Consider the following 14,432-nt stretch of genomic DNA (forward strand, 5'->3'; position numbering starts at 1 on the left):
CATCCTGTAAATTCACTGCTGAGGAAAGTGAACTGTTGAAAAACAAGAAAGAAAGACAGCAAATGGCATCGACCCTTACACGGGGAATGAAAAGCTTCTTGCCCATCTGACGCTGCTTTTTAGGCTCATTATTCCACTAATGTGCCTGTGAAGACGGTTAATGCTGCAGAGAGACCCTGTCATAGTATTTAACTGTTAATGTAAGTGCACCACCTTGGCTTTAGACCAAAGGACTAATCACCATTTTCTTGATAAAACATTCATTTTGGTTCTTGTCTCACATCATCTTCTTTCCTGCCTCGCTGTCTATCAGACCTGCGCATCTATAATGTATCAATGCAGCCACACAACTGTTGCTGTATGCAAAGTGGTGAACTAATAAAGGTTCAGTATCGTCCAGCTCTGAGTGTGTACACAATGTATTACTTAGACATTATGTAAAATTCAGAGACAAAGCAAGAAAACTCAAGTAACCTTCAAAAGAGCTCGTAATGATCCTGAACCCTCGGTAAGTCTGGCAGAGACCTCGTCCTGACAGTGAAAATATGGAATACAAACATCCAAATATTATGATTGAAATGCTACTGAAAGGCCATAACTGAGATCTCACACAGATGTTAGCCTGCTGGAGAAGCTAACTCTGATGTTAGCTAGCTAGAGAGGCTAACTCAGAGCATGTATTAACGGGCTCACAGAACAGCGTCTCCTAGACTGTCACGATTAATGCCTCTGACTCACTGAAGCTAAAATATCACACCTGTCTTTTCTAGTTGAACCTAACAAGCCAGTGAGTAAGTGAGCATCTTTTCATGGATGCAGGCAGCCTGCAGTGCATCCTCACACAGATCCAGCGTCAATCGAAGGATGATGTTTACAGTTCAGGTGAGGATTTCTGTGGATAAGACACGAGTTCTGACATGTGACGCACGGCCGTGAGTTCAGGAATTGCTTCTGCAACACAAAGATTTTTTGTGTTTCTCTTTGCATACTCTCTCTTCCATTCCCGCCTGTCCTCGTCTGCACTATGACGTTCCTCCCTGAACTCCAGCCTGGCAGATGGGTCAGAACACAGCTCCCAGCATCGAGCTTAACCCAGTCATCGACTTTGAGGTTAACTTAACAGCAATGTTAACTGAGTCTGCCGTGCCTCGGCTGTGCTGCATCTAAATCCCCTCCATCTCTTCATCCTCTCTCTTTTCTGTCCACTGTTGTCCTTTCAAGGGTCCTTGCTTGTCAAAAGCAGCAGTGGATGTTTTTTCTATTCATCTTTTCAGGCTGAGATTGTGTGCGTGCATGCAAATGTGTGTGTCTTTGTTTGTAAATGCAGGTATAAGCTTCCAGGCAGTACAGGCGGCCCTGATGTGAAGTGACATGTTAAGAGACCAAGCCTTTGGACACTGGCTGAGGGAGGGAAGAGAAGCCGCATAAAAACAGACATCGGTTTCATAAAAAGCTACAACGCAACTGCATCAGAGCAGCAGATGGCACGTCACCGCCCGCCCCCTTTAATTACAATATCACTCAATTGTTTTTAATCAGACATCACTTTGGACCATCGTGTGTTTTATAAAAAAGATACTCAGAGAATATGAGCAGCGGTAATGCGGCTGTAGAGTCGTACTGTGACAAGTTGAGCCTGGGAGAGGTTGGCTTGTCTCGTAGAATGAGAGAGAATCTCTTCCTCTGACTGTTTGCTACAGTCATCATTGTCTGGATCAGGCCCGTTCACCTGCCTGCCTGTCTGCTCAGGTTACCATTAAACGTCCCTCTGTTGCCTCACCTGACCCCGTCTCAACTCAGTGTGACTGATGGTGATGCAGCCGAGCGCCTGAACAACGAGTATTGGATGGGAAGTGATCAAGGAGGTGCTTTAATATATCGCTGATTTCAACCTGTACTGAAAATGATGTTTTACAAACATTACAACGAGCACTTTCTCCATCTTTCTTGTTGAAATGAAGCCACGATCTCTCTGCCACGACTCATTACGTGTCTGATGTCAAGTTTTGCAACAGTCAGCTGTCAGACATCATAATAAAAGGATAGATTAGTTTGGACGTATGCAATGTCCAATAGATTGGACAATCTGGTTCTCAACTAGGACGGATTCTCAATACACTGACTGCAATGCTGCAAAAATGTTTGGTTTTTTTCATCATAGAGAATTTGTAGGTAACATGTCGTCTGATGGAAGAACAGTCGCTCTGCTCCATCCACATATCTCTGCTAGTTTAGAAACTGCAGCGGTCGACACATCAGCTGTTCTCAAGCTTCAGCCTCACTCAAGGTATAGAGACACAACAACAACGACAACGATGACGACGACGATGACAACAACAACAACAACAACGACGATGACGACGATGACAACAACAACAAGCAATTCATACAACATGACTTCAGCGAGGAAAGGAATCGAGCATACTACTTCTACTGTAGATATTAAACATTGTATAAGATAAGAATTAAAAATAGTTAAAAGGGTTTAAAAGCCAAATTATTCACATTTTCTAATGTAATTTTCTGCAGGAAAATTAAATGCGAATGTCTAGCATTTAGGTTGGAACCTGGAACCTGAATTCTTCTCAAAAAAGTGGATTTATGATCTTAAAATGCACAAAAATAACCAGTAATGACGCAGCATAATGAGGGTCAGCACCACGCCCGTAGCACGGCGAGCACATGAGCAGGCTGCGTGATTATAAGACCCGAACTAAATGCTTTTTCAGACAGATGTTGTGCTCATGAATCTTGAGGCAGGTCAGAAACCCAAACTGACTGCAGAATGAGACAAGAGGTCTCTCAGCCACAGTCGAGGTTCTCTGCTCTGACAAGCGAGCAGATGGCCGTTTGTGGAAATAACAAACCAGATCAGAGAGAGAGAGCGAGTCAGAGGACGCTGCACATTCTCCACTACAGCTCGTCCTCCCACGCAGATCGCCTTTTCATGTTGTCACGGGAAAAATGTTTTGATTAAAACAGAAAGAAAATTCACACGCACTTTTTTCAGATGCTGTTTTTTATCATCTTGCAGAACTCGGCAGGTGGAGCGGTACCATTCCCCCGACCTCCCCGTGTCTATATGTGTGAGTGTGACCTCTGAGTGACCTCTGAGTGACCTCTGTTGACCTCTGAGTGACCTCTGTGTGACCTCTGTTGACCTCTGAGTGACCTCTGTTGACCTCTGTTGACCTGGAGAGTTACAGATCATCGGGGTGAATTCGGTAACCTCAGAGAACAACTCAGCTGTTTTCTGCATCGTTCAGTGAGAGCTGAGTTTGTTGACTGCCACTGAAACCTGAGCAGAAATCTCATGTGTTTATTTTAATGTAAATATTCAAACTGATGAACTTTATAACAGAGACCAACATATTGTTTTTGATGCCTGTAACTACATCATAACTGTATCATGACCTGACATTTTCAAACTGTGTTTTCTGTGTTTCTGATGACTCATGGTGCTTTGTCAGTGTTGTTTGTCACCATGATAAAACACTGGGTTACCTAACAGGGATAGCAGCTATAACACCCTCAGCAAACACTCCAAACACAACTGAACTGTTCATCTTAGGAGAGCGCTGTTCATTTTGTCCCACTGCTACCAGCTGGCAGCATATCCAACATCTGAAGTCAGCAACAGGAAACTCATCCACACGTTCAGTAAAACATTTAAAACTGTATTTTTCCCTTTACATTTGACTGTAGCTACAGTGCATGCTTCTCACAAGACAGCCTGGGCTTTTATTGTGAAAGGGAGGCAGTATTCTAAACGACTAAGACATGCTGGGCTGCAAATGATATGAAGAATGATGACCCTACTTACAAACATCTGAAACAATAACTTTACTTTCTGGAGCGTCCCAGCCAACAATATATTGTAATCCGGTGGATCGCAGCCAAAAAACATACATTCCCACTGATCAATACACACATAACAGAGAGAGTAGGATGAATTGATTATCTCATAAAAAAGAAGATGGAGTTGAAGCTAAAACAGCCGTCTGTATGTGCGTTAATGTGGAATCATCATTTCAATCATTAAAGTTTGGGCAAGATAAACACTGAGGTGGCTGTATTTCTTTCCAAGCAATTAAACAGAAGCGTTTATGAGGAGATCTGTTACTTCTACATTTATAACAGAGCCGTAAATGAAAGCAGTGAATTCCACAGGATGATGCAGCTGATCTAATGAGTATTAGATCAGTCTGAACTTTCCTCTGGCCACAGTTCATCTCTGCGGCGGGCTTCCTTTGGTTCACACCACAGACCGGCGTACAGAACACAAACACTTCCTCCTCGCAGAACATTATATACATTACTTACCCACATCTCATGAATATAAACATAAACAAACATAAGCATATGTAAGCAAACACACTTCTGACCCGTCTCTCAAACATCAACACTGCCCGGGGAAAGCAGCTGTTTTTCCTCAAGCTAACATTCGTATTCCTGCATCATTCTGAATGGAATCCAGCCAGCGCGTCATAGAAAACACTGTGAGTGATGCACAGTTCTCTCTCTGAGGTGTTTTACAGCCACCGCATTCTTTAAAGTCGTCCACCTCGTTACAGCATGCTATGAAGGACAGTCCGCTCAGGTGTTAAATTGTAAACTCTAATCGTATTTTACAAATAAAGGGCATGTGTAACAAATCCTCAGCGTGGATTTTATTCTCAACAATGATTTTATCCAAACAATGGAAAACAAATTGGAGCAGAATAGAAGATAGACATGTAATAGATTATAATAGTGCTCTCAAATAAAACTGCTAGTTCAGTTTTTAGTGTTAGTGGTTTAGAGAGTCAGTCAGGAGATACTGCACTGAGATAATCAGACATATTGATCCAAATATATCAGGAAGAGAAGAAGATTCCTCAGTTGTTACTGAACAGTTATAATATATACTCAGGTATATCTGTTTAGTATATCTGACCATCCAGCTTAGCATTTTATACTTTTACATCCCTCTGAGAGAACGACACCATCTCCCATCAATTAACTCTTCCCCTCCCGTCTGCTTTGCAGAGAGAGAAACTGACTCTGGTATTTCATCCCTCCTGTAAACACTAACTGTGCTGCAGCCTCTCCTGTCTGATGTAGGCCTACTTATGCTGTTGATTTGTACAAACTTGTAGGAGCACCTGGTTGCTCGGATGTTGTTCGGTGAACGTTGGTTTGATCAGCTACATCATTATTAACGTGACTCGTTCACAGGCTGCTCACCTGCTGTTACGACAACAGAATTACAGGTGAAAAAAGTCAAACATGTGAAGTGAAATGTTTCACTTTCACTTACTTCCTTTTGAAAAATACAGCATACAGTTACAATTACCCTCTAGAGTGTCATCATTTGAACCATAAGGTCCAGAACATAATTGAAGGCTACAAAGACTCTCCTGTCAGTCGTGTGTGGGAAAGACAGGACGAGTCATATAAAAACTTTCTGTGTGCATGAATGAGTGGGATGCCTTCTTTGTACAATTCATCCACGGCTCCTCCAAATGTGTCATCCCACTCTGCCGGGGAAAAAATGTTCTATTGAAAATCTGTCTTCCCATCCCACATGGGAAGTGATATAAACAGGAGGTAATGCTGAAGGATTTCACTCGTGGCCCTGGGAACTGAAAGTGGATAAAAACATGATGGTTCATGTTCCTGTTTCACTACAGGTTCATGTTGTGACCGCTAACAGATGAGTCTGCACCTCAGGAGCGACTCTTCACAGATCAGACTGAGAGGATGAGGGAGACGGTTACTTTTAGAACATTTGGAGAGTCGCTGGCTTGCATGGTTCTGCTTGATAATAGTAATAACGCCTCTCCAAATATTCAACTCCATCATATCATCACATAACGTGATGCTGCCTGCAGGCTGCTGCCCCATCAGCTGAAATGCATCACGGCCAACTTGAATGTCGTGTCGCACGGCACCCACGGAATTCCGTTGCAGGCGTGACATGTTGCAGACATCACTTCTGACACACACGCGACCGTCCAGTGACACGAACAGGATGTCACGGAGAAAGAACATGTGTATTCAGTCAGCCTGGACTGAACACGTAAGTGAGAAGAGGTTTGCTAGCAAAGAGAATAGATTGTCTTCTTACCAGAAACAGTCCTGACAATCTCAGAGGTGTTCCTCAGACCCACAAAGGAGAACTGGTAGAGCCTCCAGGAGCGAATGTCCCCAACCTCAACTGAGCTCCTCTTCCACTTGTACACAATCTCCTCCTTTGGGTAGCCATCTGAAGAGGAGAGAGTTAAAATGAGGTTTGTTAAAACACGAGAGGAGAGGAGAGAGGAGAGAGGAGAGAGGAGAGGAGAGGAGAGAGGAGGAGAGGAGAGGAGAGGAGAGGAGAGAGGAGAGAGGAGAGGAGAGGAGAGGAGAGGAGAGGAGAGGAGAGGAGAGAGGAGGAGAGGAGAGGGGAGAAGAGGAGAGGAGAGTAGAGGAGAGGAGAGAGGAGGAGAGAGGAGAGAGGAGGAGAGAAGAGGAGAGAGGAGAGGAGAGAGGAGAGGAGGAGAGAGGAGAGGAGGAGAGGAGAGAGGAGAGAGGAGGAGGAGAGGAGAGGAGAGGAGAGGAGAGAGGAGAGGAGAGGCGAGGAGAGAAGAGGAGAGGAGAGAGGAGAGGAGAGGATGTTTTTCAAAGACTGACATTCATCCCTGTAAAGAAAAATCTTCAGACATGACTCCTTCGATTAGCTCCCTGCTATATAAAGCAATGTGTTGCTACACCGTTCAATATAAAAGCAAACCATAGAACACAGTCTGTTTTATTTCTCAGTGATCCATACCCACTAAGTCAGCTAGCCTGCACATAAACTGTTTCATGATACAACCATTATATAACAGACTCCTGCACAACATGTTGACAAGACATCCAGTCCATCTGTGGAGAGAAAACTTCTTCTTCTGAAGCACTGAGCCGACTGAACAGCAAATGTTACAAATTGATCCATGGATGAATATCAGTTGGATTCCAGTAATGTGATTACCTCAGGAGAACTTGTAACTCGTCTGATACTGATTCACTTAGAGGAGCGGATGCATTTTCATAATCAAATCATGGTTGTTTGTATTGAATTTATGTGTAGTGTCCAAAAAGAAAAGAAAAAAAAGTCCAGCTGACCGTCTTTTAAAGGAATACCAACCCCAGTCGTTCTTTATGTCGGTGACAGACGAGTGTTAATATCTAAATTCTGATTCTCTTGGTTTCAGTCGAGTGCTGTCTTCAGTCGGATGAGCTCTGTGCAGCCGACGAGGGAGCGGCTTGAATAATGCACGTGAAGCTTCCTCAGTGCAAACCTTAAATGGCTTTATAACTAAAGTGCTCTCAGACAGTCGGTAATGCCAGACCCTGAGAGGAGTGAGGGATGGAGGGATCGGCCCGTTTGCCACATTACAGTCAGAGAGGCAGGCAGTCTGCTCCTTCACTGGCAATGCTGCAAGGACAGATGATTGATTCAGTGTCCTTTTGGGAAGCGAGAACAACAATGCTCCTAGAGCTCCACGCCATGAATTAACTTTGGAACAAGCTGTGCTGTTATTGTCGAAATTCAAATATTAAAACGAACATGCAGTTTGGAACAAACTGAAATAACGCACTGCGTCGTCGTCCTCCACCTCAGTGCGGCGGGATCTGATCCCGTCTGGCCGCAGTCGAACCAACCACAAAGCAGGTTATCTGCAAATCTCTGTTGCTTTGTGGCACGTGTGGAGAAAACACAGCGCGTGATAAACTGCTGCACGCACCACTCCGCCTGCTGCCTCTGAGATTGAGCTCATGTACTGTACATCAAGCGCTTCTCAAAGTTCTGAAAACATCCATGGCTTTCATCAAATTTAAATGAATGCTTCTGTTCCATTTTTAGGCCCCGCTGCACCCCCTCCCCGGTTTCTCTTTCTTGTTGCTCTGGAGCTATTTAGGAAGCGTTCTCTCGAGAGAATATCCCATGGTGCATCTCTCTGTAGATCCATGGCGGCCTCATTAGCATAACTTACCCCCCATCTGCTTCTCACACGGGGGGGGGGCTGTGACTCATTTGGACTCGTGTCACTTTTTGAAATGTCTTTTCGAGCAGTATTGACAAAGTCCAGCGAAATCAATCAGTGCTGTGCCTCTGGTCCAGCTGCCAGTGAGACATCTATTATTCAGTCTCTTTACTGAAATGCCACTGCATACTGAATGAATGGTTTATAAATGTTTTTGTTCACATCTCTCATTTTGTAACGAATAAATACATATTGTTTCATCTAATACACAGACTTTAAAGGCATTTTAGCTAGCAGAGAGAGCCCAATATCCTGATGAACCTGCACATGCACACATACCAGCCCAGCAGAGATACAGTATGATGCTAGTAGTTAATGTTTCTGGGTGTTTTGGGGCCTGGGAACACCTCCAGACGTATTTTTGGTTATCAAAACGGGACATGTTCAACAGGAGATCAGACCGTCTCCAGCCGTGTTTGTGGCAACCAAAACAGGTATTTTAAGCCAAATAAAGAGGTTTTCTGAACCAAAACCAAGTGGCTTTTGTGCCCAAACCAGATCAGAGCAAGATGCAACATCAAGGAACGTATGTGTCTTTGGTTTTGCAGACACATACTTCACTAACACTTATTCTGGTGATTGTGTTGTTTTTCAGGAGGTTACAGCAGCTTGAATCCTCCTCCATTTGGCCTGTTGCATGAATATTCCTCAAATGATGTCTTTGTTAGGCTAATATGTGCTGCCTCATGGCCACTGTGTGTGTGTGTGTGTGTGTGTTTTAGATGAAACAGGAAGAGAGGGCGGGGTGAAACAGTTGGTTATCAGCATATGGCCAAACTTACAGCTTGAAAACTCCAGGGGACACGAGTGCTCATCCATTGGGAAGTTGTTCAGTTTAAGCTGGCATTCAGCATCGATGGTCAACCTGCAGGGACACAAAAAAACTACATTTGGATCCACCGACTCTACAGTTTCTACAGTAAAAAATAAATAAACATTGTAAAATGTACACGTGTAAGTATAGATTTGAAATGGCATATCAGTCTGTTACAGCCTACAGTCTGTGAGTGTGTTGTTGAAGTCAGAATTAAACCGCTAACCTTATCTGTACTAACACAAGGAAATATTAATTAAAATTTCACTGAACTAAATTGATGTTTTTCAGAGCAACACCGTCTCTCCTGTTCACACTCCAGGAAGTTTGAAAGCAAAGTCATTAAACTTCCGCTTAATGAGAGAATGACCTTAAATGACTTTACCCATCCATGCACTCGCTATTGTCATGTATCATTGTCCTCCCAATCACTGCGGTCATCCTAATTAACCACTGGTTAAATTCAGAGTTCCTTAACAAATTAATGAAGTGGACGGGGTAGTGTTCTGCACAGCGGAACATCCATCACGGCTTGATTGAGTCCAGAAGAGTTCACTTTCTCTCTTATTATCCCTGATGATATATTGTGGTGTCAGAATAAGCGTCTGCTGTATTCATGATGGCATGCAAAACATGATAATAAGCGTAATTAACATTTCCTCTTAATCGATCCGCCTGTTTTACACATATTGTGTAAGTTCCTTGGTTTCACTAACAGGATGCAGTCGTGTTGTTACTGAGTCGTGACTGGGCGCGCTGGAAGGCAAATATTGTCTCTAACTGCCAAACCATCAGAGCTTCCTTGTTACTATGTCATTATATAAATATAATGGGCCATTAGACAATACAGCAATAATCATAATTAGTATAATATCTATATCATTCTCAATTTCAAAGAATCTTCAGCATTTCAGAAGCTCAAATTCACTAAAAGAAATTCACGAGTAAAATAAAAGAGGCCTCTCCTGCTGCAGGAGGGCTGAGAGCGTCCGCGGAGGCGATGTCGTCCCCGCGTGTGCTCGTCACTAAACACTTCCTGTCTCATGCAGCACGACAGAGTTCCTGCACGCTAATTAATGTCAAATTTAAAATGCTGAAATTTAAAAGTGCCCAGGGCCTGTTCAGGATAATCAGTGCCATGAATCATTTATGCAGAGAGGCCGTAAATTGTTGGGTGCTTGGAGTACACTCTGCTTGAGGTGGATTCCAAGAAGAGCGGGAAGCACCTCAGTGTCAACAAAGTGATAATAATAATAATAACCACGCTGCACACATGTTCACCTGAAACGCTCACATTGTTGAGATGAGGGCAGTTCATGTGAATTATCACTTTAATTTGTTGTTCTCTTCTTTTTCAGCGGAGAGTGCTCAAACTGTTTATGCAAATGATTTTGTTCCCATGGAATCTGTATTCAAATGCATCTTTTTATGTTTGTCTAGACACACGAACAGAAAACAGGAGGATGAACGGCAAAATAATTACTTAAAATTGAGTGAAAACTCAAATCACTTCTATCTCTTCTATCTCCGTCTTACCTGAGGGTGTAGAGTATTCGGCCATCGTTCCAGATTCGAAGCATGCGATTGGGCGTGGTGATCCAGTGGGCGTCGGCCTTCTTGGAGTTGCGGAAGAACGTGTCGGGGATCCAGATCTTCCCGACCATGTTGCTGTTGAGGCGCAGAACCTTCATCGTGCTGTTGAACTTTAACCTTCTGTCGTACCAGGTCTGAGCGAAGAAGATATCGATGGTGTATTCCTGAAGACAGATAAAACATCGTCTCACCACAGTCCTTCTGCCAACTTCAGAAGCCGAACGTGCTTTATGTAACACGCAAGATACAAGTCTCTGTTTGTCAGGAAAACCTTGTAAACAGTATTGTTTGCAGCCGGCGCTGTCACCAATATGTAGCTTTTAACTGAGAGACATGATGAGATCAAATCCAAGAGCGGGCTGCAAAAGCACTCCTCTGTTTCTCCTGTCTGAGGGGAACTTTTCGACGCCAGGGGAAACTTATTACTGGAACACATTTACAGGCGTATTCTGCAGACAAGATGGTGCCTATTCAGGCCAAGGAGTCCTTTTGTCCCCACTAAAGAGCGTTGTTGAAAAAGACCATCTTGACGCCCTCAACCTGAAAATTAAATGTTCAACGGGGCAATTAATAATTTCCCTTGTTTGGCTCAAGTATTATCTAACCTCATAACCTGCTGCCTTGGCAGCAATTTGTCCTGAGCCTGACAAAACTCTGCCTCCCATTCAGTCCCTGCGAGAGCCGCATTACAACATAAATATAAGGGATGAAAACATAGGCGGCCGAGGCAGTGGCAGAGTTGAAGAGCTGAGCGCAGAGGTGAGATGTGAGGGGGAGCTATCAGTCTTTATTTATTTTGTTATTTGGAATGGTTGAGCCCTGAGGTTCAGAGTGAAGTACAGCAGGAGAGAATAAAAAAATCTGGGGATTTGTGTGCAAGAGGGCATAGAGGCATTAACTTCCTGACAAAGCTTAGCCCAACAATAAAGCCTAAATCCATGCCAAAGAGTCCTAAACGAGATTTGAAAAATAACATTTTCACCAGGCAACACTCCCATGCTCTCAGCATCATGTTCCCACAGAGGACAGGCAGTTCAAATCCAGTGATGAGAGAAAAATTGAATGCCTTGGGATCCTCATCTGGGCCCTGCCGAGGGGGATCAACCTATATATACTCTGGGATCTTTTACAGAATCACACTTCTTTTAATACAAACAGCTGCATGCAGCAAACAGCTTAGCAAGACAACTCCTGTGGCTACAAAGCATCGATTCACCGCTGTTTTCTCCTTCAGACCTTCCTGTTTGTGTTCCATCTCCTCGCACGAGTCACAACTTTCAAACATTCCTAAAGCATCGTTAAAAATTCATGTTTGTGTTCATGCTTAGATGCTCTTCAGAAAATCTACAAACCTCACCACATTTGTCATGTCACAGTGTGAACGCACCAGCCCAGCCAGCTTCATTACATATGGATGTGAAGCAGAAAGTCGACCTCCCCTGTCAGCAGAATGCACACACACACACACACACACACACACACACACACACACACACACACACACACACACACACACACACACACGCAGGCGGACTCCCTGATGTGAGCACAAACATTTTCTAACTGATCCCATCAACACTTCTTCTCTAACTTCACTGTGACTGTAGTTATGGAGAGTGGGTGTTTTAGCTAAGATTAAGTGAAATGGAACGCCACCACCATGCAGAGCAGACGGCTCTGCAGAATGACAATAGGAGTGGGTTCTCAGCGGGAGCGTGCAGCAGAAAACAACGACACATGAAACAACGTTGATGTGACGGGAGGCTTTTCTAATCCCTCTCTCTCTCTTACAACTGTTTTTGTTTTATTCTTTTACTATTCCCCAGTTTTCATGCAACAAATGACACTTTGGATTTTTGGTCTTTCTACCTGAATTGGATTGCTGAAATTATTTATTATTTCCAACACTTTCATCTCTAAAATAGTTCCCTTAATTAAGAGGAACACACTGATGTGAATTTTGGAAGCTGATACTGTATAAACAACTAGTTCTCCCACTCATACTGGCTGAAACAAATGTGCATCATTGTAAGAGAAGCATAACAAATCCTACACGGACAAAATAAACTTGTTACATATTAAAGTAATAAAGTGGTAAAATGGATGAGAGCAGATTGTAAAATGTCGGTTTCATAAACGAGCCTGAGGACGACGTGTTGAAGTTGTTTCTGCTGCTGGACTTTGGATTTCTTTGTGAAGAACCCGGGTTGGATTTTCTGCGTCAGTCCAAACGATGTGACTTCATGCACGTCTGAGTGGCTCGTCTTGTACACTGCAATTTTAATCCATTGTTCTTATAAATATAAATGACTTGAGCAGTGTTTCAAGGAAAAAAGGTTTCATTTGCACATTTAGTTGAAGAAATGTGTCCAGAATATAACAGCTGGTGAACAAACACATATCTAGTGCAACCAGAACCCAAAGTGAAGGTGTCGCTCTCAACAACAGACAGAAATAAAAACCTTGTCTATGAACCAGAGCCGAGAAAAATCACAAATTGGTATATTTACTTGAACAAACGACAGAGTTGAACAGGTGACATCAGACTGCAGCTGACGCAATTCTTGGCAACAACAGAGCGAGAACGTCTTGGGATTTGTCAACGTGCACGCAGCCATTTGCAAATATGCTGCCGTGAGATCTGGCCTGTGATTCCAGCAACACAACTGGTTAATCAGACTTTCTGATTCAAAAGAGGCGTTTCATACAATCAGGTGCATTAGATGGAGTATATTCATCAACCGCAGTGCAAAGGCCAGTGCGGTCGTTAAGCAGCTGATTGACACATGCATTGTGCTGCCACACTACAAGGGCAGTGGGGCAGCATAGTGATTAGTTGGACCAACCGATCCTTCATGACAGCAAGAATCTGCCCTGCTGAAGGTGCTCGAGCAAGATCACTGACTCGCTGCCAGCTCCAGAGAGGAGATGTTCCCTCTGGATCATTATAGGCTCACCTCTCTGAGGATGGAGGCAGGCTGGGTATAAATATTCTCATTTAGTTATACATGCAGTTTCAGGCTGATTATCAACAACAATGATGATATACTGACACATTCTCCAGCGCTACTCACCATGTTGATGGCGTTGACCGGGCCGATGCTGTTGACAAACATGTCTGTGTGGATCACTGTCGGTTTGACTGAAAGAAGCAGAGGAAATTCTAGATAAGCACAAAGTTTTCAACAATTCTGTCTGTATCAGAAGACATAATCTCCTTGTTGTGGAAGTGTGAATACAAAGCTGCTGGAAAATATCACCGCTCAGCTGGAATCCAGCGGTGCATCAAGTTCCGTCAGATACACACCTGGTAGATGTGTGTGTCGGTGAAGTCACGCGAAAGTAAATGTTGAATTGTTGCACAATAAGTTCAGTGGAAATGCAATCGTGGATCTCTATCAGGCATCAAATTCACAGCATGAAACAACAACATCTTTATATTCGAGGGCTGCGACAACCAATCGGAAAAGCAATCTCTAGTAAGAGTGGGAGTCCCTAAAATGAGACAAACAATACATCTTCAGATCCATTTAAACCAACAGAAACTGATGATGGGCAAAGCAAACTCACAAACTCTCATCACAATAGATCCACCAGCAGAGAGGGGGAGGACAATCTGACAACCAGCTCCTCAAACAGAGTAAACCAGAGACCATCACTCCAGCAGCAACACGTCCACACTCAGCACTCCTCACAACATTATTACATACATGTAAGTACTCAGGACTTACGGGTTGGACCGGACCGGATGTAAAGCATGAAGGCACAACCCCATAACAACGGATCGGATAGCAGCCATCTTCAAACTCGCCTCACAAACTCACAAACATTAGCAGGCGATGCTGTCGCTGGCCGGTTATCATATAATTCTGTACTTCACTCATTAGAACAAATGTAAAAACAAATCTTGAGATAAGATTGTTTTCCTCATTTCAGGGATGTTCATTAATCAATTATTGATGTCGTGATGGTCT

The 14,432-nt window shown here is 43.5% G+C and overlaps 1 protein-coding gene across 4 annotated transcripts in view; it reads right to left on the bottom strand.

The window, feature by feature from the left end:
• The window catches only part of gabrg2 (gamma-aminobutyric acid type A receptor subunit gamma2), a 63,573-nt gene that overhangs the window by 30,668 nt on the left and 18,473 nt on the right, over positions 1-14,432 (bottom strand). For all 4 annotated transcript variants that reach the window (XM_030437707.1, XM_030437706.1, XM_030437705.1 and 1 more), the window contains exons 3-6: positions 13,533-13,600; positions 10,402-10,622; positions 8,834-8,916; positions 6,110-6,247 (exon numbers count right to left, since the gene is read on the bottom strand). In XM_030437707.1, coding sequence (XP_030293567.1) covers positions 6,110-6,247; positions 8,834-8,916; positions 10,402-10,622; positions 13,533-13,600 — 510 coding nt within the window. The remainder of the gene's footprint in view (positions 1-6,109; positions 6,248-8,833; positions 8,917-10,401; positions 10,623-13,532; positions 13,601-14,432) is intronic.

This window comes from Sparus aurata, chromosome 13, assembly GCF_900880675.1.
Source record: "Sparus aurata chromosome 13, fSpaAur1.1, whole genome shotgun sequence".
NCBI lineage: Eukaryota > Metazoa > Chordata > Actinopteri > Spariformes > Sparidae > Sparus > Sparus aurata.